This window comes from Sorex araneus, chromosome X (assembly GCF_027595985.1).
Source record: "Sorex araneus isolate mSorAra2 chromosome X, mSorAra2.pri, whole genome shotgun sequence".
NCBI lineage: Eukaryota > Metazoa > Chordata > Mammalia > Eulipotyphla > Soricidae > Sorex > Sorex araneus.
The window spans coordinates 359,635,601-359,652,682 of record NC_073313.1 but is presented as its reverse complement, the minus strand read 5'-3'; the positions used below and the strand labels follow the sequence as shown (position 1 = coordinate 359,652,682).

The 17,082-nt window shown below is 57.2% G+C and overlaps 2 protein-coding genes across 2 annotated transcripts in view; one reads left to right on the top strand and one right to left on the bottom strand.

Moving 5' to 3' along the window:
• The first annotated feature begins 5,634 nt into the window (after window positions 1-5,634).
• On the top strand, window positions 5,635-11,425 carry POMC (proopiomelanocortin). Its single transcript, XM_055122249.1, has 3 exons — window positions 5,635-5,686; window positions 8,417-8,568; window positions 10,704-11,425. The coding sequence occupies exons 2-3, from the start codon at window positions 8,437-8,439 to the stop codon at window positions 11,331-11,333; spliced, it is 762 nt and encodes a 253-aa protein (XP_054978224.1). The 5' UTR covers window positions 5,635-5,686; window positions 8,417-8,436; the 3' UTR covers window positions 11,334-11,425.
• A 988-nt stretch (window positions 11,426-12,413) lies between these two features.
• EFR3B (EFR3 homolog B) overlaps window positions 12,414-17,082 on the bottom strand; it is an 83,116-nt gene continuing 78,447 nt past the window's right edge. The window contains exon 23 of the mRNA XM_055120063.1: window positions 12,414-16,611. Within this exon, the coding sequence (XP_054976038.1) occupies window positions 16,506-16,611 (106 nt within the window). The 3' untranslated portion in view covers window positions 12,414-16,505. The remainder of the gene's footprint in view (window positions 16,612-17,082) is intronic.

Below are 17,082 nucleotides of genomic sequence, written 5' to 3'. Positions count from 1 at the left end.
CGCCCCTCACGGCGGCCCGAACAGCCGCCGCTCCAAGCCGCCTGTCCCCGCGGCGGCCCCGCGGTGCCCCTTCCTCTCGGCCTCCCTCCTGGTCGCGGCCCCCTTCTTTGCTCTCTGGCCCCTCCCGAGCCCCCTCTCCGGCACGGAGCTGGGCCTGGCCTTTCTCCGTTCCGTGGGCCCCCCTGACAGTGCTCAGGGGCTCCGCCCGGGGCCACAGCGGCTGGTGCGGGGGCTCAGCCCGGCCTCCCACACGCGACGCGGCGCTCCTGCCTGCGAGCCTTTCTCCCGCCAGCCGCCTCTTCTGCTCCCTGAGGAGGCGCGAGGGGCTAGGCCGGGATCATGGGGGTCAGAGGCCCCCCTGTAGCTCCTGGGCTGTGTCTCCCGCCCCTCCCCACTCCCCTGTGCAGGCCGTGGGCTGGGAAGAAGCGGCCGGGCAGAGCCGGCCCCCCACGCGCCTGTCTCCCCGCACAAGCTCAGGGGGTGCAGGGCAGCTCCCCAGGGCCTCCCAGGAAGCCGGCTGGGCTCAGAGCAAGCTGCGGGCCGTCACCCCGCTGCCTCTGCTCCCCCCCCCCCCCCGCGCGCCCTGCACCTGCCTGGCAGTGCTCTCGCACCCGGGTGCTAGCGCGGCTCCAGCTAAACCCCGCCAGGTGGGAAGCCAGGATGACGAGCGCGGCCAGGTGTGGAGTGCGCACCCGCCCCAGGACGCACGGCTGACGGCAAAACCCTCCTCCTGGCTGCACCTGCTTCTGTCTGTCCATCCCGCCCTCCCTCTCTCTCCTTCCTGCTCTCCTTTCCTCCCTCCCTTTTCTCCTTCCTTTCTTCCTCCCTCCCTCCTTTCTTCCTTTCCTTTCCCCTTTCTAACTCCTTTCATCCTTCCTTCCTCCCTCCCTCCTTCCTTCCTTCCTTCCTTCCTTCCTTCCTTCCTTCCTTCCTTCCTTCCTTCCTTCCTTCCTTCCTTCCTTCCCTCCCTCCCTCCCTCCCTCCCCCTCCCTCCCTCCCTCCCTCCCTCCCTCCCTCCTTCCTTCCTTCCTTCCTTCCTTCCTTCCTTCCTTCCTTCCTTCCTTCCTTCCTTCCTTCCTTCCTTCCTTCCTTCCTTCCTTCCTTCCTTCCTTCCTTCCTTCCTTCCTTCCTTCCTTGCTTCCCTACCTCTCGGGGTCCAGCACTTCCATGGTCAGGACAAGCACTGCCCGGAGCTAAGGGGAGGCCAGGCTTACCTAAGAGCACTTGTTTCACCTTATTTCTCCTCTCTGACAGCCTTGAGGGTTGGGGCCTCTCCGCCCTCATTTCACAGACAGGACTATTGGAGGCTGCTCAGAGTCCTACAGTGGCTCCTCAGTGACAAGGCAGGGGTCACGCAGGGACCTTGTTAAAGGTCCTCTGGTCCCATCTTGCTTCTACTTTTTGTTAAAAGTTTTTTTCTTGGGGCTGGAGCGAAAGCACAGCGGGTAGGGTGTTTGCCTTGCATGCGGCTGACCCGGGTTTGATTCCCAGCATCCCATATGGTCCCCTGAGCACCACTAGGAGTAATTCCTGAGTGCATGACCCAAAAAAGCAATAAAAAAAGCTTTTTCTTCCAGGGTGGGGAGGATGTCACAGCTCGTGGTGCTCAGGGATGAATTCTGGCTCTGTGCTTGGGAGTGACCCCTGTGGTGCTCAGAGGCCATATGCGGTGCCAGGGACTCAAACCCTGATGTAAGGCAAATGCCTTAACCCCTGTACTGTCTCTCTGGCCCCTGAACTTCCTTCTACCTAAGACTTGGAGTATTATCCAAATCCCGTCCCATGCCACCTTTGAAGACTCTCGCACCTCTGCACTCTCTTTGTCCTCGATCAGAAATTACCTACGATCCCTGCCCCACATTCACAGTCAGATTTCTGGGAAGAGTTGTTTTTAAGAAGACCAAAGGGAGAAGCAGATACACCCACAAATAATAGGGAGCTCTAAAAGACAATCTCTCAATAACATAGAAAAGATTATAAATAATCAGAGTGGCTCTGGGTATATGAAAAATAGAGAATGTTGGGCCAACCACAGAGTACATATTCTTTTAAAGTACACATAAATATGAATTAACGTCATTCACTAAGTAGCTTAATGAGGGGTTGGAGCAATAGTACAGCAGGAAGGGCACTTGCCTTGCACGTGGTCAACCTAGGTTTAATCCCCAGCATCCCAGCATCTCAGGGCTTACTCCTGAGCTGCCAGGAGTAAGCCCTGAGTACCACAGGGCGTGGCCCCCCAAACCAAGTGAACAAAAAAGTAGCTTAATGAGAACTGAGATCAAACAAAAAAATTGGCCATAAGGAAATTAAACTGAAAGTTTGTTTCAAGGCATAGAAAAATCCCAGTATTAGGCTGATGACTGGTGGTCGCCTTGGTGCTGTGATGGCGCTGTGTCTTGGTTCTACTACCAGTGCCTGCTGGTCATGGCACTCTGCTTACAGGAGCCTGGGGGTCTCCCTCATGGGGGATGACTCTGTACACAGTGTATGTCTTCATGCTAGGAGAGATCTCTGAGCACAGAGTCAGGAGTAAGTCCTGCGCCTCATTGGTTTGCTTCCACCCCTGGCCCCCAACCCCCAAAAAGATGTGTCAGTATCATGCCAAACAAGATTCCCACAAGCTCAGATGTCAGGACCACAACCATAGCTTGTAGCTTTAGCTAAGAATGTGATTTGAGGTGCCTGAAAGCATCGCAACTGAAGGAGAGCAAATTTGGTAAGTGCCTCTGTGTGTGTGTGTGTGAGTGTGTGTGTGTGTGTGTGTGTGTGTGTGAGCACGCATACAGGCACGCTACACCAGCTAAGCTCAAGGCTTCTTTTTTTTTGCTTTTTGGGTCACACCTGGCGATGCACAGGGGTTACTCCTGGCTTTGCACTCAGGAATTACTCCTGGCGGTGCTCAGGGGACCCTATGGAATGCTGGTTGAACCCCGATCAGCCACGTACAAGGCAAATGCCTTACTAACTGTGCTATCGCTCCAGCACCTCAAGGCTTATTCTTGGATCTGATCCAGGGGTCACTCCTGGCAGTGCTTGGGAGACACTATGCAGTGCCAGGGGTTGATCCTGGCTGGCTGCATGCGAAGGAAATACCAGGTACCTCCCGTCCTCCCTCTCCAGTTTGGCTGCAAAAATATCTTAAAAGAAATTAGGGACTTGACCCCAGGGCATGTCAAGGAGCCCCATTATAATCCAACTGAACTCAATCCAGGACACGTAATGGGTTGAACACAGAGGAATCAGCAAGCATTTCTACCATGTTCTCAAACAAAAGGGAAAGAATGAGGGTATCTGAGATGGTCAGAGGAAGCTGCGTGTTTTCAAAGAGGGAGTGGGCCAGAGAGAGAGCACAGTGGGGAGGGCGCTTGCCTTGCAGGTGGCTGGACTGGGTTCAATCCTTGACACCCCATATGGTCCTCTGAACACTGCCCGGAGTAACCTCTGAGCACAGAGTCAGGAATAATCCTGAGCACTGCTGAGTGTGGCTCTCCACCCACCCTCCTTTCCCCCCAAAAGAAGAGAAGAGCCGGTGATAGAGAAGTGGGGTGCTCGTGTCACTTTGGGGGAGCATGTGTGGTGGGTGGGAATAGTAACCAGTTCACCTTAGAGAAAAGGCATCTCCGTCCAGCACCCAGAGGCCACCTCTTCCCAGAAGTGGCTGGGCTCTCTTGCCCCGGCACCCAGGCAGAACCCCAATTCTGCCCAGGACTCCAGCTACCCTGGAGCTACCCCCAGCTTTGACCACAGGTGCCCCATCGGTGCCCCAACAGGCCCGGTGATCCAAACTGTGCTGCAATGGCCTTTCCGTCCACCGTGGCTGGAGTGGGCTTTGCCACGCAATGGAGAAACAAGCAAACAAAGGAGCAGAGATCGGAGCTGGGTCAGTCTGAACTCTTCCTGCTCTGGGCTTCCTGCTAGCTACGCCAGGAGCCTCTTGAAATTATGAAATTAAAGAAAAAAGAAGATAAAAACCACCATTTAAGTGCAAGGGCTTCTAAGCCCTAGGGGCAGGAGTGGGTGGGTGGGGGGAGAGGTTAGATGGAAGATAAAAGTGGAATTTGTTCTGGCAACCAGCTGCTGAGCGGGAAGAGGGCTCTCTGCAGCAGAGAGTGACATTTTGTACCCCTGGTGGAACAAGTGGTGGGGACGCGGGGGCGGGGATGGGCGAGCTTCAGGGAGCAGGTGACTGTGGATGAGCTAAAATGCAAGAGACCAACGTTCCCGGATGTCTGGAGGGAAGAGGGATATTTTACTTGGGCGAGGAGCGGGCAAGCATAAAGGGATGGAGGTTTGAGGGAAGTGATCTGAGGCTGTGGTGGTTCATCTGACAAAAGTATCTGGGTGCCAAAGAGACAGGTGGGAGATGGCCCTAGAGGGGCCCACAGCTGAGTGGCCAGTCCCTGTGTTTGCTCTTAGGGAGTTTGGTTCTCTCCTCTGCTCTGAAAGGAAAGGGTGGTTGAGTGGAAACACCAATCAATCAGAAATTCTCCAGGGAGAAGTGGAGTCTTCTGGGAAAAGTGGAACAGAACCATCCGCAGTGGGGAGATGAGACAAGCACTAAAAAAAAAAAAAAAGTCTTTGTTGTTTTGAGGTGACACCCAGTGATGCTCAGGGGTAACTCTGAGCTCTGTACTCAGGAATCACTCCTGGTGATCCTTGTGGGACCAGATGGGATGCTGGGGATCAAACCCGGGTTCGTCACATGCATGCAAACGCCCTGCCCACTGTACTATCGCTTCAGGCCTGAAATTTGTTTCTGTTTGTTTGGAGGTCACTCTCGGATGCTCCCTGCCAGGTGCTCACTCCTGATCTTGCTGGGGGGGATCAAACCCAGGACTTCCCCCCCACGCCCTGCAGTCTTCTGGGCCTCTTTTCTGCCCAGACCCAGGACAGCAGCCCCACACCCTCGCCTCCTCTGCCTTCTGGTTCTTAACTAGGCTAAGCTGGGTTCTCTGCTGCCTGGGGTTTCGGTGCTGGCCCCCTGGTGGCCATCACCGGAGGGTCCCAGAGCACCCCAACAACACCCTCCCCTCAGGTCAGCACCCAGGACAGTGCTCTTCCCTGTCCTCAGCATCCTCCTAGTCCCGAGGTGAAACAAGTCCGCGGTAACCTGCTCTGAGCCTCGGGTGAGTGACTCTTGACCTCCTCCATGCACTAAGGCGTGACCCCAGAACCCCACTGGGGCGCCTGGCTGGGTTTCCTGACGTTGGGGATGGGGAGGCGTAGCCCACTCCCCACCCCCAACCCCGGACTGATGTCCCTCCACCCCACACGAGGCAGGTGTCAGCGCTCACGCACACAGTTAGCTTCGCCCTCGCCTCTGCACCGACCCACACTGGGGTGCTAAGCCCGCGGGCGCCCTGGCCACCCCATCCTTAATTAAGTTCCTTCCTGAGCAGGCCAGGTGCGCCCTCGGCAGCGCCGTGTTAATTCCCGGCCCGCGGCCACGGTGGCCCCGACCCCTTCCGGGCTCCGGTGTCCTCGCGCTGAGCTCTACCTAGAAACCCCCCTCCCGCGTCCCCGCGCCCCACGGCCCCCCTCCTCCCCTGCGCGCCGGTTGCGCCGCCGGGAAGCGCCCCGCCCGCCTGCCAGGCGGGTATAAAAGGACCCCGGGAGCCACCTCTGGCCAGGCGGGGGAGCAGGGGCTGGAGACACGCGCCCGCCCGGAGCGTCGCCCCTACAGGTAAGGGCCTGACTCTGGCCCTGGGCTCCCGGGTTCGGTCCAGAGTTTCCGAAACTTTCTGCCCAGAGCGAGCGCAGCATGCGGGGGCCGCGGGGAGCTGCGTGGGGGCCGATGGCTGGGGCGGGGGGCGTCTTGCAGGGCTTGGAGCAGGCTCCCGGGAACTCCGTGGGGGGCGTAGAGGGGCAATGGGTGGTCCGCGGTGGAAAAAGAGGCTGGGAGGCTGCAGGATCCCTAAGACTCTTCTTCCCGCTCTCCGGGCAGGTTTCGGGGGAGGGAGTCGGGTCTCTGCTCCCCGCGTTCTTTCTCCCGATTTCCTGGGCGGGTGTCATTTCTTTCAGGATACCTTCGGCTCCAGCGCAAATTAACGCTGGGGACGGCGGCAGCGGGGAAAAGGCTGGAAGTTGCAATCCGTTCCTTGCATTTCAGAGTTTTGGGAAGCTTGTGAGCCCTGTACCTTCGCTTCCGCAGCCCGCCTCGGTGCACAGACGGGTCTGTGGGTCCTCTGGCCCCCGGACCCAGTTAAAGGGAGGAGGAGGGCCGGGAGCTGTCCGCGGTTCTGAACCACCCAGCCCGCCCGCCGCCCCAACCGTCCACGACCCAAGCGCCGCTGAGTTGACGGAGGCCCCGTGATGGGGGGGTTTTCCGTGAAGGACTCAGGGGGAGTCTTCAGAACAGTCGCACCCCTCAATTTCTGGTGTTTATAGGGGGGCCTGGCACCCACAGGGGCCAAGCGAGAGACGGGAGTGGGAGGCTGTAGTTAAAATCAAGCAAGGGTTATGGAGCAGAGGGACAGGTCAGCATCTCTTAGGTCCAGGAGAAAACGCTCAGTCCCTGGCAGGCCTGGGCTCAATCCCTGGCAACTCATGGTACCCCAAGCGATCCCCCAATGCAAAAAAGAATAATAGATATTTAATGACTGAGAATGCCTTTGCCACTTTTGTTTTAATGTTTGATACTGGTGCAACCTGGTGTGAGAACAAAATTTTACAGACAGGCAAGCCTAGTGTATGATGGGAGAGTAGCAGGATGTCCCCAGGGGTTCACCTGGGAAATGATAATGGGTGTAACCCCGTTATAAAGTCAGCGTCCAGATGGACAAGGCGTGCATTTCTAGTCACGTTCTCCCAGACTTTTGATGATTGGATTATGACTCTCTTGTCACTCACAAGGAACACAGTTCTTTCTGTCTTCACTTTGTTGCCAAAGGAAAAGAAAAAGATGCAGGTACCAGAAAATTAGAAAATACACATAAGCCAGAAGAAAAGGAGTTGCTTTTGGCAAATTCGCTCCCCTCGGGACGATCAGACCAGGATGTTTTTGTTTCTCCGTTTTATACTGGTTCGCGGTTTCTGCTCTTGTAAATCTGGGCAATTTTTCTGAACCACCTGGGCTGTGTAGCCTCAGAATTTTCATCTAAATTTACTGGTCCACCACGTTCAGGCTTCATATTCGAACTGCAGCATCCAAGACCACCTGAGCAGCGCCATCCGCGGGAGACGCGGACGCACCGGCGCGCTGGCCGCCAGCGCCATCTAACGGCGGCTGTGCATACTCTCAGGCGCACCCGCAACCTCTTGGAAGTTTCTAGCCGGCAGCTCAGGACAAAAGGTGTGGGGCGGGGCGGAAAGAAGGAAGTGACTTTTTGGAGTAGAAAGTGAGCACCGGGCAGATATTTCACTTCCAAAGTCTTCCCTATAAAAAGGACTTGAAAAAATAAATCAAAAGGACTTGGCAGACGTCTCTGCGTCTAAGGGATTCCTTTGGGCAAACTATTTTTTAAAAATAGGGAATGTCTGTTAGGACAATCTCTCATCCACCTGCATGTGAATTGCTTTTCTCAGCGACTTAGATTTCTTCCTACCAGCAGGTTTGAGACGATCTTCTGAGATCCACAATGAGTGCTGGGTTGGAGCTGAGCTGGTGTCCGGACTGGCGTCATTTTAAGGGAGCCAGAGCTGAGAAAGGGGAGAGGCGGGGCAGAGCGCTGAGGGCCTTGGCGCAGGGGCCTCCCCTCCCCACTGCTCCTGACCACTGCAGTCCAGCACATGCCCCCCGGGGGGGGGCCTGACCTCCTGTGTACAGGTGTCCCCCCTCCTTCCTTTAGGCCCGCATAGTGACTGCACATCCAGCCCTCTCAGAGAAGAGGTCATGTGATGGGGAGAGGAGCCCCTGGGGAAGGAACAGGACAGAATCTGCTTTCAGAGGGAATCTCCCAGAAGGTCCGCAGGGAAACCGTGATGGCCTCAGTGGGGTTGGCTGGGCTGGCCAGGGGCTTTGTCTATAAACCCGCAGGAAGCGCTTTCCGAGCGAGGACTGTATCCTGGTGGAGAACAGACCTCACTGAGCATAATTGTGTCTCTCCCCGGTTACTCGGTGGCTCCTGACCACAGCCCTTTGCCATTCACAGGGACTCAGTTTCCCCTCCTCTAGGATAAGGATGGGAACAAATGATCCCTAAAACGGCTTCCAGCCCCAACTGCCTTTGTGAGGGGCTGTCTGCCTTTAACGGGAGATAATGGAAAACTTGCGAGGAGGTCACCCAGGTCCCACTCCCCCGTCTCCCTCCGTGGACACCAACATCAACCGTCACCCGGACTGGCTTCTGTCCTCAAAGAGCCCTGGGCGCCACCAGTGAGCCTTGTTACTATTGGCTCCAGGCCCTTCCTGGTGAGTGGCCAACATTGTTCTGCTCCTACAGGGGTCCCCCCCAATCTTGTTTGCCTTCTGCAGAGCCTCCGCCTGCCTAGAAGATGCCGAGACAGTGTCGTGGCCACCCGGGGGCCCTGCTGCTGGTCTTGCTGCTGCACGCCTCCGTGGAAGTGCATGGCTGGTGCCTGGAGAGTGGCCGGTGCCAGGACCTCACCACGGAAAGTGACCTGCTGGTACGTGGGCCACGGAGGGTCCCAGGGGCTTGGGGGCTGCCACAGGGTGCATAGGGAAATGCAATTCTTTTCCAGCCGTTTGGTAGAAGCAGGCCTCTCGGGCTAAGCCAAAGCTGAACTGAGGAGGGAGGGGAGCCAGTTCAGGGAGACAGCGCTCACCCACACTTTGATTCTCTGAACTTTCTGCCCTGTTTTCTTGGATGAAGCCCCTGCTCCACTTAACTAAATATTAAAATATTTAAAATAATAGATACTATTAAAATAATAACCATGTTAATAACTGCACTGCCCCTCCAGGGAGCCTACATTTCCAATATTTCACAACCCCCATTATCCTGTCAAGTATTTTTCTTTTACTTTATTTTTTTTGCTTTTTGGGTCACACCTGGCGATGCACAGGGGTCACTCCTGGCTTTGCACTCAGGAATTACCCCTGGCCGTGCTCAGGGGACCATATGGGATGCTGGGATTTGAACCCGGGTCGGCTGCGTGCAAGGCAAACACCCTACCCGCTGCGCTATCTCTCCAGCCCCTTCTTTTACTTTATTATTCTGTGGGGTGGGGGACCCAACCTAGGGCCGATGTGGGTCATGTGCTCCAGCCCTGAACCATGTCCCCAGTCCCAAAGGATTCCTGTTTAAGTGCTCTCAGGTCTCTGGCTATTGTCACTTGCCATCTTCTACCAGTTACAGAGCCAGCTAAGTAGGATCACAAATCATTTCTAAGGAAAGATGGGAGATCCCAGGTCCCATAATCCTCCAATACTGACCTACTGCAGGCTTCCAGAGCATGCAAAGGGAAGCGCTCCTTAAATCACCATTGGTGTGTGTGTGTGTGTATGTGTGTGTGTGTGTGTGTGTGTGTCCAATCCAAGGACTAAGACACAATGCTGGTGTCAGTGATGTTCCTGGGTTCAGACATCACCACTGCTTCCTGCGTGTCAGTTGTGTGGCTGCATGCAGGTGGACAGAGAGGCTTTCTTGGCAGCCAAGCACTGTGCTCATTCTTTTTTTTTTTTTTTGCTTTTTGGGTCACACCCAGCAATGCACAGGGGTTACCTCCTGGCTTTGCACTCAGGAATTACTCCTGGCGGTGCTCAGGGGGCCATATGGGATGCTGGGAATCGAACTCGGGTCAGCCGCGTGCAAGGCAAACGCCCTACCCGCTGTGCTATTGCTCCAGCCCCTGTGCTCATTTTCTATCCTTGAATGCAACATAGAAACTAAGAACCTGGGAAACTGTGTGTTCAGACAGAGTCCAGCCACTGGAGTGCAGCTCCCTCCCGAGCAGCCTCTCCTGAGGAGTGTTGCAGTCAAAGGGGCTTTCCCCAAGTCCTGGGTGATGAGTGCCACAGGGGAGTGTCTGGGCACTGTCAGCACAGACCTAGGCCCCCGCCACCCCTGCAGTGGAAACAACCCTGACTCCTCTCCTTCCAGTCAGGAGGAGGTGACAGGGAAGGAAGCCAGAGAAGGGAAAGGAGCAGCAGCAGAGAGAGATCAGAAGACTTGACCCTACAGCAGGGGAAGGGGCAGACGGGACGGGGAAGGCTCACAGAGGTGCAGGGACATGATGGTGCAGGGACATGATGCCACAGGGCCACTGTAGGTCTGCAGAGTGTGTACGTGTGTGTGAGATTTAGGATCCCATCTGTGGTGCTCAGGGCCCTCTCTGGTGGTGCTCAGGAACCATGAGGTGCCAGGGATGGAACCTGCCTGCAAAGCATACACCCTCGTAACTCTTGAGTCCCACTTCCCCCTGCACTGGAGTCGAAAGCCCCGCCCAGACTCTACTGAACCATTCTTATCGGTCAGTTTCCAGCAAAAGCCAACACCTGCCACCCGGCAGGTACACAGGCGCTTATAAGGCCTCGCCTGCAAAAGCGTCAAGAGCTAAGTACCCAGGGGAAGGCGCTTGCAACCCGCAGATCCTCCCCAGACAGGAGCTCAGTGTGTACAACGAGGATGGGGGCATTTGCTGTCCTGGGGTGCGTGTGGGGGAGCCCGGCAAGTCTCCCACGTGGTGGGCAGCAGGGGGCGGACGCAGCCTGAGGCGCCCCGCGGCGGGCGGGGTGGGGGGCAATCTGGAGAGGCCCGGGGTGGGGGCGCGGCCCGACGTGGTGCCTTTCCCCCCCGCAGGCCTGCCTCCGCGCCTGCCAGGCCGCTCTGACGGCCGAGACGCCCGTGTTCCCGGGCAACGGCGACGAGCAGCCGCTGGCCGAGGACGCCCGGAAGTACGTCATGGGCCACTTCCGCTGGGAGCGCTTCGGCCACCGGAACGGCAGCGGCGCGGGCGCGAGGCGCGCGGCGGAGGAGCCGCTGCCCGCGGGGGCCGATGAGGACGCGGCGGCGGCGGCGGCGGCGTGGGCGGCGGCGCTGGGGGGCCCGCGGCCGGGCAAGCGCTCCTACTCCATGGAGCACTTCCGCTGGGGCAAGCCGGTGGGCAAGAAGCGGCGCCCCGTGAAGGTCTACCCCAACGGCGCCGAGGACGACTCGGCCGAGGCCTTCCCCGGCGAGTTCCGGAGGGACCTGGCGGCCGCCGCGCCCGAGCCCGCCCTCGACGGCCCCGACGGCCTGGAGCCCGGCCTGCTGGCCCCCGCGGCCGCCAAGAAGGACGGGACGCCCTACAAGATGGAGCACTTCCGCTGGGGCAGCCCGCCCAAGGACAAGCGCTACGGCGGCTTCATGTCGTCCGAGAAGAGCCAGACGCCCCTGGTGACGCTGTTCAGGAACGCCATCATCAAGAACGCGCACAAGAAGGGCCAGTGAGGCGCCCCCCCACCGGGCCACGAGGCCCGCCAGCACCCCTCCCCCCGCACACCCTCCTGGCAGCAGGGACAATAAAGACATGCATCTCATCACTCCGGAGTGGCCTGTGGGTCCGTTTCGCCGCCTCCCCCCCCCGCACCCCCAGCTTCGCCTTGGCCGCTGCCTCCCCCACGTGTCACCCACTCCCCTCCCTCTTTTGCCTTCTTTCCAACAGCGGGGTGTGCAGCTGCGGCTTCTTGCAGCCCCGCTGCCCACTGCAGGGCTTCTGCCTGCGCTCTGGCCGCCCCCTGGGCTTGGCGTCCGAGACTCCCGGAAAGTGTCTTTATTTTTCCTTGTTAGGTCACACCTGGCGATGCACAGGGGTTACTCCTGGCTCTGCACTCAGGAATCACTCCTGGCGGTGCTCAGGGGACCATATGGGATGCTGGGAATCGAACCCGGGTCTGCCACGTGCAAATCAAACGCCCTACCCGCTGTGCTGTCGCTCCAGCCACCCCGGAAGGTGTCTTTGATCTGGCCCCATGGAGGTGTCGCTGCAATGCTTGAATTACGGCTTGGCAGCCACATCCCTTCTCCACACACTCACAGACCCGCTGCCAACTCTCTGTGGCCACTTATGCATAGACCACCCCCCATCCCCCAACCCCACACACATTTAGATGTTCAGGAAGTTCAACACTCAACAGGAATTAGCCTGGTAGTCCTGGTGAGAGTCCTGGTGACGTGGGTCTAGGTTCTCTGATGGAACTGCCCGAGCCTTCCCACCTGAGACGCTCCCATGCTGGGAGTCGTGGGCCCGTGTTTATAGCCCAGGCGCAGTCATTCCCAACCACCTTCCTTCTGTGGCAAGTGAAGTAATGGCGGGTGGGGGTGGCTAAATGTCAGCCGTTAATGGTGGTATTTTCAGATTCTGTTGGCATCTCTAAAAACCATTTTACTTTAAAGAAATCAAATCGACAACCATGGGGTGACATCATTAACATTTATTTGAAAAGGGCATCATGAAGGCTCATGGGGAAATCACAACTAACAGTCCTAAGAATGATCTTGCTAAGAGTCTTTCTTCATAGACTCCCCACACCCCCGCCCCTTCCCCCCTTCTTTAAAATGACTAATTTTGAGTCAATAAGTTCAAATCCAGAAAACTGCCCCAGGCACTAATTCTGCACTCAAGTATAAATACATCATCTATTGGCTACGTCACGAGGAACTACGTGCCCACCAGGGCACACATACTCTTGCCCCGGTGGCAAAGGCCCAAGGGATGCAGAAACATTCCAGTGTTTGAAATTTGCAACTTGATTCCTGTGTGGCCTGAATCAAGTTACGGGGGAGGCGCTCCAAGAGGGAAGGTGGCTCAGGGCCCTGAACGAGAGAAGACCTGGTCATCGACAACTGGAAGGTTTCTCTGGGTGGGGGGCCCGGAGAAACCCAGAGGCCCGGCCCGCAGCCAGGGAAGGTCCGGCAGGGCTGATCTGGTTCTTAGGTCAGTGGAGGCCTGGCACGGGGCCTTCCAGCCCCAGAGCCTCCCACTTCCAGCTGCCCACACCCCACCGTGGCCACCCTTCAGCCATTAGGCCTTGGGAGGGTTTGGGATAAGGGGAATGTTTATGAGATTCTCGGGTTCCTGGGATGAAAGGGCTCGCACTGTCCATATGTGTCCCCGCGTGATGGCAGGGAGACGTCTTGTTTCGGCAACTCCCTGCAGGGTCCAGAGAGGCAGGGGAGGTCTGCGTTGACAAGCCACTCAGACCAGCAGCTCAGGCTTGGCCTCCAAGGGTGACCAGGCGAAGGGGCCTCACTTCTTAGAGCTGCTCCCGAGGCTCCAGGCAGACATGGGGACGGGGAATAGCAACTGGAAGGTTCCTCTGGGGGCCCAGAAAAGCCTCGAGGCCTGGCCTGCAGCCAGGGGAGGCCCTGCAGGGCCGATCTGGCTCTTAGGCCAGTTTAGGGGAAAAACAGCAGCCCCGACCCCTTCAGACTTCTCCCCGTGCTGCAGATGCCCCAGGAGCACTCTCCCTGTTGCTCAGACCCTTGAGAGTCTGAGGCGGAGGCATGACACAGGCTTTTCTAATTCTTCTTCTACCGGTGTGGGTTGTACTTCTGGTGAGGAATCAGAAGTCACTTATTTCGAGAAATCACGTATTTCTCCTTTTCAGAAAGGGTCAGGGGACAGGCATAGGGCAGTGGGGACTCCACAGCCAGAAGAGAAGGGGTGTCTGGGGCCATGCGGCGTTTCTTGTGGACCTTTTGCCTGTCCATGACTCGAGCAGCTGAGCCAACCCGAACTGCAACTCTCCCAGACGGCGTGCAACCCTCTCTCCAGCCTTTCCTTGTGCATACAGGGCTGCCCCGGGGGCCTGGGGACAAGCTGACTTAGAGGGCCTTGATACCCCAAGGTCACAGAGAAGGGGACGAAAAGGTCATGGGCACTGCCAGGCCCTGGGGGGCTTGGAGACAGGAAATGTTCTCCTGGGCTGAGGCCTGGACACCCACAATCTCAGCCTCTCCTGGGGAGGAGATTGCTTAGGCCGCATCGTACTTTCTGGCCACGGAAACACTCCCCTTACACTTGCTGAGGCTTTCGAAACTTGCCCAAGTGTGTTTGGCCAGAATCCTGGTCCTACTCCACGTCCGCTGGGCTGATGCCCTGGAATTATAAGCCTAAAGGGAAACTGAGACGAAGGCACCCAGGACAATGACTGGCCAGTCCTCCCAAGGCAGCCCAGCGATGGGAGAGGCTGCGGCATCAGACGGAACCAGAGGAAAGAGGCATCAGACAGAACCAGAGGAAAGAGCTTAAGTGTACGACAAAGGGGGAGTCACACATTTTTGTCATTATTTTCCCCGGGGTGGGGACCAGGGCCACGGTGAAATGGATGTGAGGGTTCTAGTGCTGCCTCTAGCAAGTGGTGCCAAGACCATTCCCCACCGCCACCTGTCCCAGGGCCCTGAAAGGCAGCAAGTGGCTATGGGGGAGGGTCCTGCTGCCCAGGGGGTGTCAGAATAAAACATGGTTTCTGTGGGAGCCGGCAGGAGAGCAAGGGGAAGGATCTGGTGAGAAGGGATGAAACTAGAATCTGAGATTTAGATTGTCTTTGAAGTTTCTTCCAAAGGCCATTTGCCTTCACGTTGGTTTCAAGTTATTAACTTTTATTTATTTGCTTATTGGCTTTGGGGCCACACCCAGCAGTGCTCAGGGTTATTTCTGTCTCTGCACTAAGGAATTACTCCTGGCGGAGTTTGGGGGACCATATAGGATGCTGAGGATCAAACCCAGGGTGGTCACGTTCAAGGCACACACTCCTACCTGCTGTGCTACCTCTCCAGTCCCTATTTTTAACCATGGCTTGTTAAAGAGAGAGTGACATGAGAAATGTAAGTTCATGCTTGAGAGTTTGGATTGAGGAGAAGCCAAAAGCCATGGGAGGTGGGGACAAACTGCCTCTAAGGCATCACACAGGCTTCCTGCGAGCCAGGGTCCCCCCAGGCAAAGACCGGCCGGGAGCCTCAAGGAGGTCCAGTGAGCACCTCTCCTATCCGTGCCAGTGCTGGGAAATTCCCTCATCACAGTTCTCCAGGGCTGCAAAACCTGTCCCATCAATCCACTGGGTGACATGTCCCTGGGCAGTTAGAACACATACAAGGGGGGAGGCGGGGGAGTGACTCAAGGGGGTCGGGGAAGCCTGCACTCTTAGCAGCAACAGCCGATCCTGACCCCACACCACATAGCCCAGGGACGGTATTCCCAAAATTCCTTTGGTCAAGCAAATCAGGTTTTCAAGGGGAAATTCTCTAGAGCGGTATCATTTGACTGTTCACATCTTAGGGGAATTGTATCAGCCCAGGGAAGCTGTGAGAAGCTTGGCTGTAAGAGAAGAAAAGGGCTATTTTCAGTCTGGGGCCTGGAATCCCTTAGAGGCACAAAGGCCCCCTGGGGAGATAGGGAAGGGAGCAGAAGCACCTTCTCTGCTCCTGTCCTGCCCCCCAGTGCACAACACAGTCACAGCCCTCCGGGTGGGGTGGGGGGAGCGCCTGCAACGATGGCTCTGTCCTGCCTTTCTCCCGGTCCAGAATGACCAAAGGGCGCGGGACTAAAGGGGCAGCGAGATGGCTCAGTGCTCCAGAACATGCTCTGTCTGTGGCAGGTCCAGGTTCGAGCCCAGGCACCCCACATGGTTCCCTGACATCACCGGAAGTGGCTCCCCATTCCCAACTCTGTTGATGTGGCCCGCCAACCAAATCAAAACAAACCAAACCAGAAAGCCCACTAGATATCCAAGAGCGAGGAAGAGGCCGCAGGGGAGGAGCTGGAGTCTAAAAGGTGTCACCTGGGAGTCGGTGACTCCTGCCCCAGCTGCTGAGCCACCCCTGCACTTCCTCCTCCCGTGCTGCCTTCCCTGGACGCAGGGGCTGTAGAAACACTTTGGGATCCTCAGGAAGAAAGACATCCAGGAGAAAGAATGCAACTCGGACAAAATTCCAGGAGAGACACACAGGAGTGGAGCAAAGGCCACGGTCACCTTCAGCCTGTCGCTCGCAGGTCCTCACAGCCACCCCGCCCCTCCACTTCACCCTCTCTGCCCCTGCAGTCTCTCCCGGCCACTGCTACCACGTCCCCTCCTACAGGCTCAGCACTAACAAGTGACTGAAGGAAGCACAAAGAGAGTCCTGGCAGGAGGGGCTGAAAAGGGCAAAGACCCCAAAGACGTGGGGACCTCTGGCCCTAGAGGGGGGAAGGAGGAGGGCTCTGGGTAGGGAGCAGCCATCTTTCTTGCAGTTCTTCCAAGGTCGTCTCCTCTGTCCCACGGTGTCTCTACCTCGTCCCCTCCTGGGCCAAGAGCAGCTCTGCCCGCCCCCGCCAGGTCACCCCAGGAAAGAGGGTGACTCGCCACAGCAAGCAGGCACCTCAGTCTCTCTCCGAGATCCCCGCGATTCTCGGTCCCTGCTGACATAAGGGAGGAGACAGAGGTGCAGGTGAGATGCTTGCTGGGCCCCAGGGGTAAGTGGCCGATATCTCTCGAGGGTGACAGGAAAGCAGCAGGAGGGTGCAGAGTGCTTCTGGTCCAGCCCGGGAGGTGTGACGCCCTGTGTACTTATGTTCCAAGACGACAGTCGGGGTTCCATGGCATTTGGGTGGCGAGCCCCTGAGAGGTGCTGGTCTCCCGGAATTCAGTACACACAGAGATCAGGGAACTTCATCTCATACACGGGGATGGAGTGGTTCTGAGGCTGGCCATAGGCGGCGGTGATGGTTCCTGAAGGGCTCGGAGGGGGCCTGGGCAGGGAGAAGAGGAGCATGCATCAGGCAGAGGTTCTGGGGTCCCACTCTGGTGCAGGGGGTTTCCTCTTTGAACCAGAGGCCAGAGACTTGGTTCCTCCGTGATTCCTGAGTTTCAAGTGGGTTCTAGAACCTAGCACTGCTCAGGGTTTACTCCTCAATTTGTGCTCAGGGCACACTCCTGACGGAACTCGGGGAACCTAGTGGGGTACCGGGAATCGAATCGAGGTCAGTCGTGTGTGAGGCAAACTCCCAACTCAGTGGACTATCTCTCTAGTCCCTGCTTTTTTTTCGGTTTTTGGTTTTTGGGGCCATACCCAGCAGTGCTCAAGTAAGTTTATTCCTGGCTCTGTGCTCAGGGATAACTCCTAGTGGGACTTGGGGACCATATGGGGTATCCGGGATCAAACTGGGGCCAGTCACATGGCACGGGAAGTGTGCAATTTCTCTGGCTATGCTGCCGCCTAG